The sequence below is a fragment of the Channa argus genome, chromosome 12 (genome assembly GCF_033026475.1).
Source record: "Channa argus isolate prfri chromosome 12, Channa argus male v1.0, whole genome shotgun sequence".
NCBI lineage: Eukaryota > Metazoa > Chordata > Actinopteri > Anabantiformes > Channidae > Channa > Channa argus.
In genome coordinates this window covers 17,248,391-17,266,001 of record NC_090208.1, presented here as the reverse complement: position 1 = coordinate 17,266,001, position 17,611 = coordinate 17,248,391, and the positions used below count along the sequence as shown (strand labels likewise).

General features: G+C 36.6%; 2 protein-coding genes across 2 annotated transcripts; both read right to left on the bottom strand.

Moving 5' to 3' along the window:
• Nucleotides 1–104: 104 nt before the first annotated feature.
• LOC137136905 (macrophage mannose receptor 1-like) lies at nt 105–3,606 on the bottom strand. Its single transcript, XM_067522687.1, has 5 exons — nt 3,565–3,606; nt 3,174–3,214; nt 2,402–2,776; nt 1,961–2,299; nt 105–1,230 (listed from the first exon to the last, which is right to left on the bottom strand). The coding sequence occupies exons 2-5, from the start codon at nt 3,205–3,207 to the stop codon at nt 890–892; spliced, it is 1,089 nt and encodes a 362-aa protein (XP_067378788.1). The 5' UTR covers nt 3,208–3,214; nt 3,565–3,606; the 3' UTR covers nt 105–889.
• Nucleotides 3,607–4,314: 708 nt separating this feature from the next.
• Nucleotides 4,315–16,741, bottom strand: LOC137136895 (solute carrier family 12 member 3-like). The gene is made up of 27 exons (XM_067522673.1): nt 16,571–16,741; nt 16,290–16,446; nt 15,961–16,104; nt 15,802–15,877; nt 15,469–15,564; nt 15,165–15,304; nt 14,606–14,716; nt 14,370–14,481; nt 13,973–14,103; nt 13,795–13,879; nt 13,329–13,486; nt 12,520–12,627; nt 11,861–11,984; nt 11,633–11,734; nt 10,448–10,603; nt 10,180–10,279; nt 9,948–10,059; nt 9,650–9,784; nt 9,408–9,514; nt 9,048–9,130; nt 8,855–8,923; nt 8,662–8,766; nt 7,901–8,012; nt 7,239–7,325; nt 6,929–7,064; nt 6,707–6,774; nt 4,315–5,666 (listed from the first exon to the last, which is right to left on the bottom strand). Exons 1-27 carry the CDS (start codon nt 16,732–16,734, stop codon nt 5,528–5,530), a joined length of 3,117 nt encoding a protein of 1,038 aa, XP_067378774.1. The 5' UTR covers nt 16,735–16,741; the 3' UTR covers nt 4,315–5,527.
• Nucleotides 16,742–17,611: the final 870 nt, after the last annotated feature.

The window sequence follows — 17,611 nt, the reverse complement described above, 5'->3', positions numbered from 1 at the left end:
AATTATTTGTATTGTTTACATAAGTACACTATTTTGGCATATGATATCAATGTAGGTGACATCTATCATTGCCGGAAAGATCCACAAATATCAGGACATTCATATCAGTGATGAAAACTTTAATTTATACAATACAGTAGAAATAGAAACAATGTTGACTTTCCAAAACTGACAAACACAAATGTTCATTATAGGATGTTAAAAGGCCTTTAATGGACGAAATAAATTCTCTTTACAGCTCAATATTTGATTTTAAATTCTAAAACATAAAGGTAAGATACTAAGAGACCACACACAGAAGTGTTTTCTGATCTGAACCTTTTTACAAGAATGACACCATTTCCATGTGTCAACAAACGGTTACTAATATATCCAATGCAATATAGTGCATTTCCTTTATAATCTAACACTAAGGCTTAGAGAAGGAACGGTTTGGGTTAAAATAAGCAATTGTTTAAGTGGGAAAAGAGGTCAAAATGCAGACCACCCTATTTGAGATTAAAACTGAAAAAAAAAAAATATTGTTTTTATTAAAATAGAGACTGTCGTTGGACAGTTATTGGAGACCGTCTACAATTTCTTTCTAATTTTCCATACTGCCCTATCATTCCTTCTACATCAGACTAAAACCACTTCAATATCCATATCCATCCACCACAGAGGCCTCGCTGAACAACTAGTTAGGGGGAACAAGGATCTGTAGGAGTCAGAACCTTTACATTCTCTCCTCTATCAACAAAATTTCTATTGTCCATCTAACTTTTCAGCCAAGGTGAGAAATGAAATTGGATAGTTGTAGGACACTACATTCAATGTCATTTTTTTTCTAAACTAATTGACTACTAAAAAAAAATTATCAAGTGGAAAATTCTCCAGCATTTACAATGATTTAAAAACAGATGAAATTAAATGTCTCATTATCAGGTTGTTTGAACCACTGATTTTGCCCAGCTTTCTCCATGGCTGCAGACATGTCACATTCATCACTCTTTCCATTTGGTGCCCAGTTTGTATAGTTAACTCTGTTGTCAGTGACCCAGAACCAGAAATCCAGAGTGCAGCTGTAGCGCAGCCCCAACCAGACGTAGGAGCTGTCTGCTTTCTTGGCTTCTTCTTGGACCCATCTCTGCTCATCAAGTTTAGTGATGGAGAACAGGTCATGGTGATTCTCTCTGCAGTAATTCAAGGCCTCCACCCAGGTCTTACTCTCCTTGACCAGGATCACTTTATCTGATGTGGACAGACACAGAAGGTTTAAGTTACATTTTTAGAACAATAGGATCCAAATATTTATTATTTGAAATATGAAATCTCACCACTGAAATAGATTCAAAATATAAATGTAAATAGCTGATTAAGTCGAGGTTGTATAATATTTCCAAAGAGGATAATGTGATCAAGATCACAGTGGACAGACAGTGGACAGACACAGGAGGGTCAGTTAAAGTTTGAGAACAATGGGCTCTAAAAAGGATTTTCAAATGATGGTGCTGAAAAGAAACTTGTTTTTACTGAAATTGGTTTAAAATTATCTGCAAAATAAAAAAACAACACAAGCATGTCTAACAGACTATAATGAAATTTATATACGAAATTTAAACTAATTTTACCATATCTTTTATATTATGGTTTATCAGGATCAATTTATCTGTCATGTAAAAACTCATAATGTTTGTTTACATTTGAGATCAAAGCTTGAGTTGAACCTAAAATGTAAATTTTTTTTGCAAAATAAAGAAATTAAAGTTAAAAAAGCAAAAACAAAAAACTTACAACTAAGCATGTGCAACAGATACTGTAGATTATTGTTAAAGAAAGAATCATTTTGCAAAACATTGTTATTAAAAAAATATTCAAACTCTTTTTGGTCCAAAAGACATTAATAAAAAAAATTCAACATATATAAATGCTGTGCTACTTCTGTAAGAAAAAAACAGAGACAAATTTTAAAATAACTTACCATCATAGCAGATGAACTGTTTTTCTTCATTACAATCATCAAAGCGCCATTTTCCTGCTCTGTTTAACACAGTTGTAGCACAATTCTTTTCACTTTGTCCAACAACCAGATTGGGTAATGAACTTTCCCAGTATCTGAAAGATAAACTACTTCTATCTGACCACCTCCAGGTGTCTCTGAACAGACCGATCCACGTGTAGGGTCCAGACTCTGCACAATGATCCAACTGATCAATTCCACTGATCAGGTCTGTGTGATTTACTCTGCAGTAGTTCTGAGCCTGTGACCAGTTCATCAAATAATCAATCACATAACATGTTTTGTTGGATTGGTTTGTTTCTGTGTTATTAAAGAAAACAAAGCAAACAACGTTTTTTCAAACAGAAAATAAGTACTTGTATAATGTCATCAACATTACAATAATTAACTAGATATTCTTACCATTGTAGCAGATGAATTTGTTTGGAGCAGTACAAGGGAAATCCTGCCATTTGCCGGAGATCATAAGTGCACAGTCCTCACGACCGTCATTATCATTTGGTTCTCCGTTGTCCCATTTTGCTGTGTCTCCATCAAACTCCACCCCTGGCAGAGACCAGTACCATTTCCTGTCCACATTTGTTTGGTTGTATAAACCGATCCAGGCTTCATCTTGACTCTCTATATAGTTAATGAGTCTCTTCATGTCTGTCATGTTACACACTGTGGCCAGGTCTGTATATTTCTCTCTACAGTGCTTCTGAGCTTCATCCCATTTTTTTTTCTCTTTAATAAAGTGATAATTATAGAGGCGACAAGTGAAGAAGGAACATTGACCTAAAAATAGAATCATGAGTTGATACTAAACCAAAATCAAGAGCACCTATGTTACATCTTACAGCTATTTTTGTACTGATAGTGTGGGTCTTTCTGTTGTTTTCTAAATTAAATCAGTAGCAGTAGTGATTCTCAGCCTTATTTGTTAGAAGACAACGGTAACAGCAGCAAGAAGCCATGACATACAACACACGAATGTTCATACATGATGCAAAGCATGGGTCAAAGATATTTTCATCTATTATTATCATTTAAACTACTTTTTTAAGGACAAACTGAATAGAATAAGTTAAAAAGGCTGTAGAACTGTTTGACTCTATAAAGGTCTTTTGTGCTCATTGTTTTTTGTAATACCAGCTGCAGTGCTGCTGCACATCTGATCAGATGATCCTCTTACCCATCAGAATGAGCAGAAACAGACTCCACTGCATCGTGTATCTGCCAACACAAGTGACTTTTAATAACAACAACAAACAATTACAACAGATTCAATGCTTTACATTGATAATGGATTATTAAAAGAACACATCTCATGCAAAATAGACATGATTCAATGGTTCTTTCAAGTAATTAAAAACACACACATTCAACAACATTTTCTTTGTTCAAAAAGACTGTAACATAGTTTGCGTTTTAAAGCCCTCTTTTAGCAAATGTTTTAAGATTATACTGCAGGCACGTATTACTTGTTTTGTGTGTATTTCTACAGAATGAAAGTTAAACATTAAATACACAAGGATTTAACATATTGTTTAAATATCGTTTGACACAACAGAGATGTAACTTACAGTGTTTCTCCTTGATGTGCTGATGTAGAGTGTGTGTAATGAAATGGTGAATGATCATTAAACAGTGAAAAACCTGGTGTCTTTTAGCTTCCTGAATCTCCAAATTTGAATATTTAAATATGGAGGTTTATGGAGGTGTGGCTTTATCACAAAATGATTTTAAGAGGAGGAAATGTTTTTCAGTTATGTTACATGTCATTTGGTGTGTGTGTTTTAAGTCTTTGATGTGAACTACTCTCTCCTATGGTAATATTACTATAAAAACAGGTAACTGTGAATTAATGACACCCAAAGCACTACACTTCCTTTGTCATTTTTAACATAAATAGTGACTGACAAATACTCTTAAATGTTTGTACTGAATTACAGTACATAGACAGTATATAGAAAAGACCATGAAAATAAAGTGTTGTTTAGTGCTTGACCTAGCTTCACTCGACTCGGACATACGTATCTCTCCCATTTAGGCTGATGGTGACTAGTTTACTAATTCTGTGACAATGAGAGGCTTTGTAATATACAAAGCCTCTCATTGTCACATTGATGTCAACATTTGACTATTAAAACACTGAGGTTACAGAAATGTATCACTGCCAATAAGGTGTCACAACAACACATCATTGTCCATCAGAAGAGAAAGAACTGAATTTAATATGATATAGAAAACAAACAAATCAAACTATTACACACACAAACTGTACATTGCACACAATGGTCCTTGTAGAAATAATACAGATAATTTGAGTTGGCGGTAAACGAAAATCATCTAGTTACTAGTGGGAAGCATCCTTAGTTACTGCACATAACACCGTACACAGCTTCAAAGCTTGCCAGTGTTTTGTCCATGAATAGGACAAACAAAACAGTTCACGAAAGGTTGACGGTGTTAAAAAGCCTGTGCATTAGTGACATAAGCAGTGCTGGGGGCTGTGCTGGGGGTACAGCAGGACAAATAAGTGTAACAGTGTAATGTGAAACGCAAACATAACTCAGTAACTAATTTGCTGAAGTTTAAAGTTTAGTGCCACTTTCAGTAGGATCCATTCTATATTTCATTTGTCTCAGTTGTTTTGTAATAAATGCTGTAACTCGCACTTTAAGGTACATTTCCAAATATCACCTAAATGTCTTGCAAACATCAGATGAAACCTGCATTAACATCTAATGACAGCATCACTCTGGCTAAATGATTTCTGCGTCAAAATCACTCAAAAATGCCCCTCTATGATAAATTCTTACCAAAAGCAGCATATTCCACTGTGGGATTATTAGCACAATGCAGGGCACTTGTTTTAGAAACTATTTTTTACATATTATTATGTAATGCATTAATAAAACTAATACTCATAAATAGGACATTCAAAGCCTGTGATTGACAAGTGCCTTTTGCAGGGTGTCTCACCCAAATGACATTTGGGATCATCCCCAGTCCCTTGCAACTATTACCAGAATAAGTTGCAAAGACAAGAGATGAATGGAAGTGGAAAAATCGAATAAAATGACATTTCATTCCGTAATAACACTGTAGCTTGGTAATGAGACTAATGAGCACCTCAAGCTTTGTACAGTAAATAGCACTAATCCTACAAAACCATAAACAAGATACTGATGTTTAGGCAGGATCATAACCAAGGCCAAAAATGGACCATTGTGGGATACCTGCTTGATTTGGAACTAATGATGAAGCTCTACCAGAGAGATGGTCATAAACGGGCTATTCATTTACTCTTAAGGCAGTCGAAGAAGGTGAACATTTCCCAACTAATTTTCTTTAAAGCCAAGCTTGACCACGTTTGTTAAGCCTTTTTTGGCACCAATCACAAACACCATTTTTTCTTTACTTTTTTAATTTAATAGATTTAGGGTCTGCTTATTTGCAGGGCATTAATCTAATTTAGTGTCTCAGTATGTCTCAGTATTCGCTATCTTTCACTGTACAACTCATTTCTGCTTCTAAGACGGGTCACTGGCAGTAAAAAGTGAGGACGTTCTGCTGGTTTCCTCGGATCAGCACCACAGGGCAGTGGAGGCCACAGGTCAGAGCATCCAACCAGGCCATGTACAGAGCACTGGGGCAGTCACTCTGTGGCACAGGAAGGCTCCTGAAAAAACATCACATTCACATGAACATGACAAAATATCACAAGATATGTCAGTGAACACTGGGTTTGGAGTGACAAAAAAAACTAAACTAATTTGTGTTTTTATTAATCACACAGCCATTGAAATGACCATGGTTTGGTGGTGCTTTGTTTTTAATTTGATATCAATATATTCACCTGGAAATGTTTGTGTATCGTAATATTGGCATGTCAATTTGCTTCATCTACATTATATTAGATAAAACTAGATAAGAGCTGTCCTCTGTCCTTTGTCCTCTTCATCTTCCGCTCTTATTTTTTATTTATTTTTTTTTCCTTTTGGTTTATCACGTGAGTTCAGGGTCGCCATAGCGGATCATTGTCCGCATGTTGATTTGGCACAGTTTTTACGCCAGATGCCTTTCCTGACGCAACCCACCCCAATTTCTACCGGGCTTGGACCGGCACTGCACAGCTGGGGAGGGGAATGGGCTGTTAAGGGGTTCAGTGTCTTGCCCAGGGACGTCATCTTCTGCTCTCATATGTCACCCTATGTTCCTGGAAGAAAGTGTTAACTACAGCCATTTCCATCCTCTTTGCAAATTCTACCACCATCTGTCCTTCTGTGTTCAGGTCCTAAAGACCAAATCTGCCCATCACATTCTCATCACCTCTGTTCCGTTCACCAACATGTCCATTGAAATCTGCACCAATCACCACTCTCTCTGTTAGAGGCATAACCACTCACAACATTGAACATCACCTTCAATTTCCAGCTTCAGACTCATCAACCTGTCTGATACTCTTTTCACCTCTAGAACATTCCTCACCAACTCCTCTTTCAGGATAACTCCTACTCCATTTCTCTTCTTATCTGACCCATGGTAGAACAACTTGATCCCTGCTCCTAAGCTTCTAGCCTTGCTACCTTTCCACCTGGTCTCCTGGACACACAGTATGTCCACCTTCCTTCTCTGCATCATGTCAACTAACTCTCTAGCCTTCCATGTCATAGTCCCAGCATTCATAAACATACAGGTGTAATGTTCTGTTGTACTCACACAAGCACAAGAGCAGAATGTTGTGAATTCCTACGGATGATTTCATTCAGCCTAACTTTTCTCTCAGACTGTAAAGGGAGGGAATATAAATTAGGAAATGTCATTAAGTATAACACAGTATATGTAATTGTGGCTTCTTTCACACAGACATTTGACAAATTGGATTAAATTAAAATGAAAAGCATAGTGTTGCACAAATTGTTAATGCAAGCACACACACACCTTTAGTTTGAAGACTTCAAACTGTTTGTCAGATATTTTCCATGGAGCGCTTTGTCTCAAATCCTTAACTGAGACACCGTCCTGCTGTTTATCATGTAGCATGAAGGGGGAGACACCATCCACAAACCTACTCAGGCTGAACCAAGTACAATACAACAGAAAGAAAATAGATTTTCAGAATAAAGCCGCACTTAAAACTTAAGATCATCAAAAGTGGTAAAAATGTCTACTTCATCGTGCACTGATTTCTTCGTGTCAAGTGTTTAAAGTTCAGTATGTGTTTGTTATGTAAGGGTTTCTCCAGACATACTTCTTACAGTGTGGACGCTTCTCGCTGTCCGTCATGACTATAACGTCATTAAAATCCAGACGGAACCTCTTCAGCAGAGCCATCATTCTAAATGAACAACAATCACAGTTTTACTATTCACAAATTATCTTGCACCTTGTAACATTTAACAGAACTTAACAAAAATGTCAATGCATTGAACAAAACACCAAACAGTCCACATGAACAATAAGACAGGTTTTACATTTTACTAAGAGTTTAGATCTATCTTATCAGTCCAAATTTAAGAGTCCAGTGACTGCTGTTGATCAAATAATTTTTTAAACACATTTTGGTACTTTTTGCTTTAAATGTTGATTAATTTTTTTGTGTATTAAATATTTTCTTAATTTTCCAATATTTCAGTGCTATAAAAAGGCTTTGGAGTAAACTGAATCGTTCATTTTGTATGTTGTGGCTTAAGTTTGTCGCTCGGGAATAGTTCAAAAAGAACAACGTGCAATAAGACTGGAAACTATGTTTTTCCTATGAGAAACCTGGAAAAATAACTTATACTCATGTCCCTTTTGCAGGTTCCTTCGATTAGATTATAAATTTCTATTGACGTTGTCATTTTAGATTTAGTTTAAATGTTACAAATACAAATAACAATTATCCCAGAAGGTACAACAGAAAAAACTTACTCATTGCGGCCTTCCACCACGTTTTGTTCATCCCCCACTATGAAGACCCTGACCTTACAGCTACGCCAGTGCTTCCTCCTCGTGAGCAGATAAGGCACCAGTAGTGTCAGACCTTAAAAGAAAAAGAGAAGAAAACTCAAATCTTAGTCTCTCATGAGGGAATAGCTCAAGACTTGACTTGTCTCCAAAAACATAAGGACAGACGTTAGGTGATAAGCTGTAATGTTTACATTTTTATTTAAAAAAAACTGAGCAATTCCCAGGAACATGTTTTATGATTCCTGTTGGTTTATATGCATTTGATGTTATACACATTTTATCAAGCAATATACAGTCACAAAAAAATGCAATGGCACTGTTGCATTTTCCTGGTTTTCTGCTAAAGGGGTCACACACCCATTGCATTAGAGCTGCACAATGGTCAAAAAGATGTATGGTGCGTCTGGTTTTCTCTTGATGTCATTCAACAGCATCTCTTTTTATGGTTATACAGTAAGTGAAAATTAAAATACATGAAGACAAACTCGGAAATGCCTAAATAAAGTGAAATTCTTGCATAAGCACTTCCTCACTATAATAACCGCTTTTGCAACAATCATCATTAAAGCTTACAATGACGATTGAAGTCGACCACAGTCTCCTGTGGGAATGATATTCATTAGTGAAGATCAAATCACATTAAATTTATCCAAACCAGGAAATTGCAAAAAGTGACATACATTTTTCTTGTGAATGTTTTTTTCAAATCTAACCCCTCTCACCTCCATCATCAGCTATCCAGTAGACATCAATGGTCTTCTTCCCCTGGTTGTTCTGAAACACTGTCTTGATCTGATTAGTGTCTCCTTTGTCGGACATGGCATCAGCTGTGACAGCAAGAGGAGGACGAGGTAGGTGTGTATACAGTAATTATCTGTATGTGTGTGTATAAGTGTACATACAGTGAGTGCTCACCTGATACCCTCTCAGGAGATGGTAGGTCGCCATTTTCAGCAGATTCGTCTGACTCAAAGCCCTGGTTTACTAAAGGACAGGTGTTATTGTCTCAACCACTCTTTTTATTTACTGCACATTTAAAAGTATAGTAAGCCTATGGTTTGCTATAAAAATGTTAATACATTGTTGTATATATGTTTGGATATCACACCTTCAAAATCAAACTCATCAAAGACATCGAGCCCATCCATCATCCTCAGGATACACAAACAGTAGTTGGAGTCGAAAATGTCGCTGGACAAAAGAAGAGAAGAAATAGAGAAAGTTAGTCTGAAAAAAAAGGCTTAAAAAAATCTATAGTTCTTATTTACAATCCAATCATTTTTTCAGTCTTATAATTATTATTGTGTTAATTGAAATTATTAAGACTAGGTTGCAGATGATTATTTTGATTAAACTTTTGTAAGTAGCACGATGCACTCTTAATATATATATATATATGTATATATATATACATATATATATATTGTTTTTCTTCTTTAAAATTCATAATTAATAGTGAGCAACTTACTATATGGTACTGGTATAATCCTCAATGCTTTCTGGAGAACTCTCCCTCCAGTTTGACTTGAAGCCAAGAACCAGCGTGTTGGGCTTCAATTTGCCAAGACCAGAAGCCTTAAAAATAATGGTAAAGGAAGACAACAACAATTATGTGAGATGTTCTTACAATGAGAGATACAGTATGAATGTAATGATTAGAACTCTGGAGATGATGTGGTGAGAAGTAACCACAAGTACAGGGTGTTTTACCTGCATCAAGTGCCGAGCTCCAACTCTGAGGCTGTCTGCCACAAAGGGAGTGTAAAATGAGCGCACCTTCCTCTTATTCATCCATTTCACCAACCAGTCTGTGGTATCTTGTGGCCGAGCCTGCCTCTCCTGCTCCTAGAGAAGTTAGGAGTTAGGAAAAGATGAAAAAGTGAAATCGATTCAAAGTGACCAGAGAGACATGTTTCATTAAAAGCTACTAAAGTAATGTTGAAATTATATTTAACACATTTTCTCTTCTTTTGTTTTGCAATAAAATTGCTAAGATAGAATGACTAACAGTGATTATGTCTCCACAGATCATGAGGCTTATATGCTTGGTAAAGGCGCCAACAAAATCCACTAGTGCAGGACGCTGGTTTGGGGGCCCAGTCAGGACGAGACATTGCGGTCTGAAAGAACACAGCCGAAATGCTATTAGAGAGAAAGCTTAAAGCAAACTGGTTTGGTGTTTCATGTCATTTATACAGGATAATTAACGGACAGTATAACTGAAAAATGTGGTCACTCACCTAAAATTCTTGACATGATCCTCCACACCAGAAAGAGAGACAGTGTAAGACAAAGCCATGTTGTATGTGCCAGCTTGGACTGATGATCCCCAGTTTACTTCTGTGAATTTAAAGACACACTCAAAATGCGGTGGGCATGAAACAACTGAGATGCAAATGTGTAAGAGAAAGAGAGGAACAACATATCATTTTGACTTATTTCACTCTTTTAATTTGTCCACATTAGGCTAAAAAAGACATGTATGGAAACAAATATCCTTTGACTTACTTGGCTTATTGTAGTTAACATATCCAAACAGGAAGACAATGATACTGAAGGTGACAAGAGCAGCCCACCATGTCAACAGGAACATCAGAACTACAGAGATCACCGCTCCAAACAAAGCTGTCCATTTACTGTAGTAGTGAAATGAAGGCCTCCACCCTAAAGGGGCAACAGTGGACAATGGAGCTTTAATCTCACACATTAAGCTCATGATACGTTCCAATTAGATTTCAGCACCATTTCCCATTAAAAAAGAGATCGAATCACCAGCCAGTAAGAGGTTGGGTACAATCTGGATGTGTTCTTCTTTTATCAGACGGTTAGTACGTTGTAATTGAAGCTTAGTGATAACCCTTAAATGATAATCACATTTCTCCCCTTTTCTACCATTTCTTTAAAGCTTGATGATGGCCTAATGTGGTGCCTTCTTTAGTGGGCAAAAGAAGTGCCCTCATAGTAATTTTCAATTAAAAACACACATTTACCTCTAACACCTCTTTCACACATGCACTGGAATCCGGAAAAAGTGAGTCCAAATTAACAACTATCATTTGACTGCCGCTGAATTCTTTTTTTTAATTTTTAGATGCACAGCTCCAATGTGCTGTACACAAAACAGTTTTCCACAGCCTAAGTTTTTTGTTGTCTCTCTTGTGCACACTGAACCTGCACTGTAATCAAGCAGAGTGTCTCCCATGAGGACACTTCTGACTCAGATGAGCTTCCACTGTGTTAAATGTGTGAAACGCAGCTGCAGATAATGTCTGGATCTGATTTCTCCTGACAAAGTCTGGAGTTCATAGATGAAACAGGTTAAGAAGGTGAAAAGTATGACTTTTGACATTCTCATTTAAAATATTTTTTTATAATTTACTGGATATCAATGCACAAGGGATTAACAGTTATTATTGATGGACAAGTAAGGATTAGATAGTAACACAAGCAGAGTCTTTAATTACAGAAAATTAGTTACAGTTATGAAGAAAAAAACGCCTATTGTAAAAGAGCATATTTTCAATCCTTTTAGTTTCCATAGCAAAACATGTTATAAAGGAGGCAGAAGAAACACTTTGATAGGTCAGTAAGTATTTCACTGTGTCACATGAAACAACTGTTTCCTGTGTTTGTTTTTTAAAATGACTAATGTGCATAACTTTAAAACCTGTAGCATGTGAAAAGATAACTCACCAGGGGAGTTGGTGATTGAAGCATGAAAGCAGCTGAAGTTGATGAGGCTGTAGGAACACAGGAAGAAGTTGGAGATCAATGCTGCGATGGTATTGAGCTCACCTGAAATGATACAGGAGGAAAAATTAAATTGAATAAATAAAAAAAATCACATCTTCAGTCAGTTATCTTCGCATAAACTCAAATGAACTGCAATATTAACATTAAGAACAATGGCAACAAACCCACCAATAAGAATGAAGGCCACAGCAATCACATAACAGAGGATATAAGCCCGGAGTGGTTCATCATTTTTCCCATAACCCTTTGCAAAGAATCCAATATATGGGTATATTTTGTCCCTGCACAAACACTGGAAGACAAGGCAAATCATTATAGAAAACAAAAATGTACTACTGTAATACATTTCAGACTATAATACTGTGCATGTGTAAATACATGAATGAAACACTGTTAAACAGTGACCTACAATATATGGAACAGTTTGTCAGTACAAGTAACAAAATATAAATATGAATATTTACTCTATGCATTCTACTTTCATCTTTTTTAATTTTACAAAACCTCTGTTCTTATAGTATGCACAGCATTAGTGTATAAACAATGGTGATTCCCAAAGGGTCATACACCCTAAAAACTAAATTGTACAGTAAGGTGCTAATGCTCTAAAATAGGCAATTTTGCTTTTTATTCAGTTTTAATTTCATTCCAAGTGCAATGCATCAAACAAATGCATGAAACATATTAACACTATACTGGGTTTCTATCTTTGACATGTAAAACCCAGCAGGTATATCATTGTTTTTTTAAAAACAGATGACCTTAAAATCTTTAAACATTCGGTATTTACAGAGAATATTACAGTGTATTTTTCTAAAAGTTCTCACCTGAAAGACTTTAGGACCAGAGACAAGGAAACCAAGAGCAGATGATAAACTGGCTGCAAACACACCAGCAGTGATGAGGTAGTGGAAACCTGAAATTTGGCCCAGCACCTTTGCAGGAATCATAAAGAAAAAAAAAAAAAAATATATATATATATATATATTTTTTTATATTATGACTTGGTTGTAACTATTAATCTAACTGTGGTTGCAAAAAAACTAACACTTATGTGTCATTAACATGAAGCAATAGTGAACTACTCAGTATAATACGTCATATTATAGGGAAAAAAATGAGTAAAAAATTAGTAATAAATAATTAATGACTCATTACTATTGTGTGCTACCCTGCAACTGAACAGGAAAGTAGTAGTTCCTCTATTTCACATGTCAGGTAATAATTTATTGGTACAGTGTCTGTAACACAATTTGCATATAGCAAATCATTTTAAGCTGGTGCAACTCAGAAACAAAACCTCACCTGTTAAACCTCTTAAAAATGTGAGCTAACTAGGTCAGTGGAGATAAAATTGTTAATACCGTGTGGTTTTATTAGGCCGGACAGTGTAAAACTTACTGAACTTTAAAAAACAAGTTTAGTAAACTTAAGATATTTATTTGACTCAACATAGCCATAGACAGATTTGCCTTCACAATTTATTTAACAAAGCACGTTCTAGAGATCCGCTTCTTCCTTGTTCATCACTTCTATGTTTTTATGGGTAATGAAAACTGATACAAGCAGAAGGAAGACAGTTTATAAAAAATGTTAAAAATAGATGTTATTGTTGATTACTTTACTTGAATTGTACCTTTGAATTGTTGGTCAGACCATATTTACAAGATTCTGACTGGATGCACTCTGTGAAGTTCCAGCCCAGGTTACATCCCAGACCCACACAGCTGTCAGTGACGTTCCCAGTCAGAACATCGCTTATATTACCAGAAGCGTCCCGTAAGACACATGACCCTGGATTGGAAAGGAGATCCAATTGTCATCAGTAATAATTTAATATCATTTTAACTGCAGGTTCAACAAAGCAAATCAGCATCACCTTATTATTATAATTTAGCGATAGACTTCTTACTCTGAATGTTTGTACTACACTTGTGTTGCTACTGTACTTGTCCCATCAGCTTTTAGACATTTTCTGATAACAAAGCTTGTGAATACCCTTCTTTTTTGTATCTGGCTCATATTTTGGATATTTTTTAGTTTAAAAAAACAAAAAATAAGTACTAACCAGGTAAAAAACAAATGCATGTTTGTTAGCTTACCAACAGTTACAGAAATGACTAAATAGCTGACTGTAGTCCAGAATATGGCCATGAGGGTGCCTTTGGGTATTGCCGTGGCAGGATCCTGCAATTAAAAAAAAAATAATTATATGAATGAACATTCATCTAGCTGAAGAAGAAGAAGTGTATGTGCCCCCTTTTTCTTGTCTGTTCTTACTTTGAGGTCTCCAGAGATGTTGGCTCCAGAGAGGATGCCGATGGCAGAGGGAAAGAAAATGGCAAACATCTGAAAAAAGTTGCTTTTAGGTCCTCGCCAGTCAGGTTTGAGGTTTGATATGAAGATATCCCCTGGAGAAGTGAAAAAAAAAAAAAAACACTTCTACTGTCGCCTTATAAACATACTGATCATCCCCCTATATGACCATCTGCAGCCACATTCATCGAATGTTGATTCTTGATTCCTGCTCAACCCTCAAAGTTTGATTTTTATGATCTTGTAGTTTGTTTGTTTTTTTAACTACAAAATTGACAATTTTTAAAGTAGTTATTTAACTCATCAGAATTTTATGAATATCCCACAAAATTACTAATAAATACATAAAAAAAAAACTCACTGTGGTATCCAAATATGCCCTGAGCCTGTTTCTCTGGACTGGGAGAGAGGAATGTCCCCGCCAGGTAGTTGGAAAAAGAGACCATGAGAACAATGAAGAACAAAATCTGGGTCTGAGAGACAGGTGCAATTAGAGAGAAGACAAAGAAAAGTGAAAACACTTGATGACACTTAGTAAAACCTGTAGACGCATCATTGTATCAACAAATAAAGAGATATGTCACAGCATGTGCTGACCTTGGACTCCCACTCCATCCCAGCCAGTGAAATGAGCAGAAGTATAGTCACCGTGATTACACCCATAATACGGACGTCATTGAGTCCATCGACCATGACGACACCAAACTCCTACATTAATCAACAAAGTTATTCACACATGCTTTCTCAGTCACATTACATAATATGTAATCTATTTTACACAGCATTATGATGCACTTCATTATTTTTAAGAATCCCTATAAAGTTTTGAATCCTCTTTAGACCTAAGTCAAATTGATGTCAAATATTGCATAATTCAATTAATAAAGTCATATTGGAATCTGACTACGGTATTGTTCATTTCAGGTTGTCAGTTTCTTTCATATAGTTCATAAAGGATCATGAACTGTGTTATGTATTAGCGCATTCAAGTTCAAGCAAAATTAATGAAATGAAAAAATAAAAACAGAGTGACAAAATAAACCATAACAAAGGGATTCTTGTCCTGTTAAGTCTATAAATTCTAAAAGGTAATAAAAACAGAAAAACATTGTTATTTATATAGAGTGGTGAAATGTAAAATGCATTAGCAGCTCACCAACATTAGATCACAGACCACCTCTGCAAAACCAACTGTATTGAGAGCACAAGCCAGGGCATTGGCAAAGGAAAAGACCATTCCGATTGGTCCACCAATTTCAGGCCCCAGAGACCGGGAGATCATGAAATAGGCCCCACCTAAACATGATTACAAATCGCATAAAAAGAACAAGAACAAGGTTGTTAAATTAAAAACTTAAATTTGTTACATTAAAACTTGAACATTAGAACGAAAGAATGTTCAAGACCATATTCCATGTTCAAGAAAACTTGAACCTGGTACTTAAAAGAAAGTGACTGACCCGACGTCACCCTCCCATTGGTGGCGATTGCAGAGATAGAGAGGGCAGTGACTGAGGTGACCGTTACAGACATCAGGATGATGAGGCAGGTCAACACTGAGATAAAGAGTAAGAAAGCTTTAAATATGATCATGACTACTTTGGGATTTTCCTTTTTTAAATTGGGTCTGACATGTTTAGAAAGAGTGAAAGTTAGCAATGGGATGTAAAATGCATATTTACGCAGCTTACACACTTCAGATACTTGTAGGTCATATTCTGTTTAAAGCACCACAATAGGTACTAGAGTAAGAAAAAACTGTGAATAAAGGAATGAATGAAGTAATAACTTACAGATGCCCGCCTGAGAAATAATCCATGACAGACGGAGAAACAGGATGACTCCCCAAATATTCAGCATGCAACGAATCTGTGACAAGGTTTTGTATTGTAAGTTTCATAAATACAGTTCATAAAAAAACGGAAAAAGACAATTCCACAATCTTCACTCACCATGACTCCAGTCACCCAGCCAAACCTAACGGGAGCTTTCCCATTTTTACTTGGCGACTCCTTATTTCCACTGTCAGTGATAGGCAGACTGCAAACTCCTGAATCTGAAGTGGTGTTTGGCACCTCAATACCTGCCTCTGCTTCCTGGAAAAAGTGATTTAAATGATGTGATGATTTAAATACAGAGGAATTGCAGATATATTGGTGGATGTGTTACTCAGTTTTGACTTATACTTGCTTTCAAACTATATAGTGCACACTTACAAGGCTATGAAGCACATAAGTTCAAAAGGCAGATGATACAGTTTGCTTTTAGACTGAGAACTTGCCTCATATGCCCTGCGGAGAGCCTCCAAAGAAGGCCTGCTCCTGGGGTTCTGGTGTGGCAGAGTACTAGCATAATGCTCCAGCTGTGGCACCAGATCTAAGGTGCTGTAGAAGGAAGACCTGCGCAGCTCCATCCTGGAGCCCTGATGCTCCGATGGGCTGTTGAAATATGTCATCAATTGCAATACGCCATGTTTGAGATGAATGATGCCAAAAAAGAGTTGGTTAACTAGACCCTGTTTGGATTGGAAAGTGAAAATGGACACTAGGAGCCCACACAAACCTTGAATCCACATCTGAGACAACAATGGTTGGAGGAACTTGGAGATTACCGTCGTGTTGCTGGCTGCTTGTGTCAAAATGTTGTGACGAGTACTTGGGAGGTCCTTCCTCAGTGGCCGAATAGAGAACACGAGGGACGTGATGTTTGGATGCCAGCTGCCCCATGTCTTAGTAAGTCCTATGAAAAAGTGAAGTGTAGCAGATAATTGAAGCATAACTGCTGTTTGTACAAATAATAGCCATCACTCTAAAACTATTGAATAACCTGAAGAGTGAATCATGTGAAATGCACTCATTACTAATATTCTATCAACAACAATGTAACTAACTTTTTCTACACCAAGTGTTCTTGGGTCTTATTTGGATTCAGGTACAATGCTTTTAACATAATCTTAAGACTCGTTGCTTGGTTTTTGTCACACCAACTCTAATTTTATGGTGATTGTCACTACTCCACTCCACTGATGCAGCGCTTTCATTATTAAAAATGGACAGATTCTTTTTCTTTGTCTAAGTCTAGAATCTACATTACCCACAATGCACAGTGTTTATGTGCAGTTTGTAGTAGCCTTTAGACACTATACACAGCCTGAAACCAGTGTGAATGTCAATGTGTGAGAATTCTAGTCCTTAGTATGTCCTTAAGTGACATCACTTGAGACAATTTATCAGATTTCACTCAGCTTCCTCTGGAACTATGAGTCCCTTTTTCATGATATTTGAACATACAGTAGCATATGTGGTAACAGGACAATCTCAAGTCAAGTCTGAGGAGTTCTCTAAAAAAATAATTGGAGCTTTAAATATACTGTTAATAGTCTCCACTGTGGTAATGTCGTCCACTGCAGCTGGTAAATCTTTAATTTTACAGACACTGTGTCTGTTGTACTGAATCTAAATTGGCCAATGTCAATGGTTGTCTGGCTTTGTGTGTGGCCCTGGATGGATGGGCGACCTGTCCTGGGGTGTAGCCTCACTCTATCCCAATAACAGCTGGGATTTGCTTCAGTTTACCTGAAACTCCTAAGTGGCTTAGATAGTT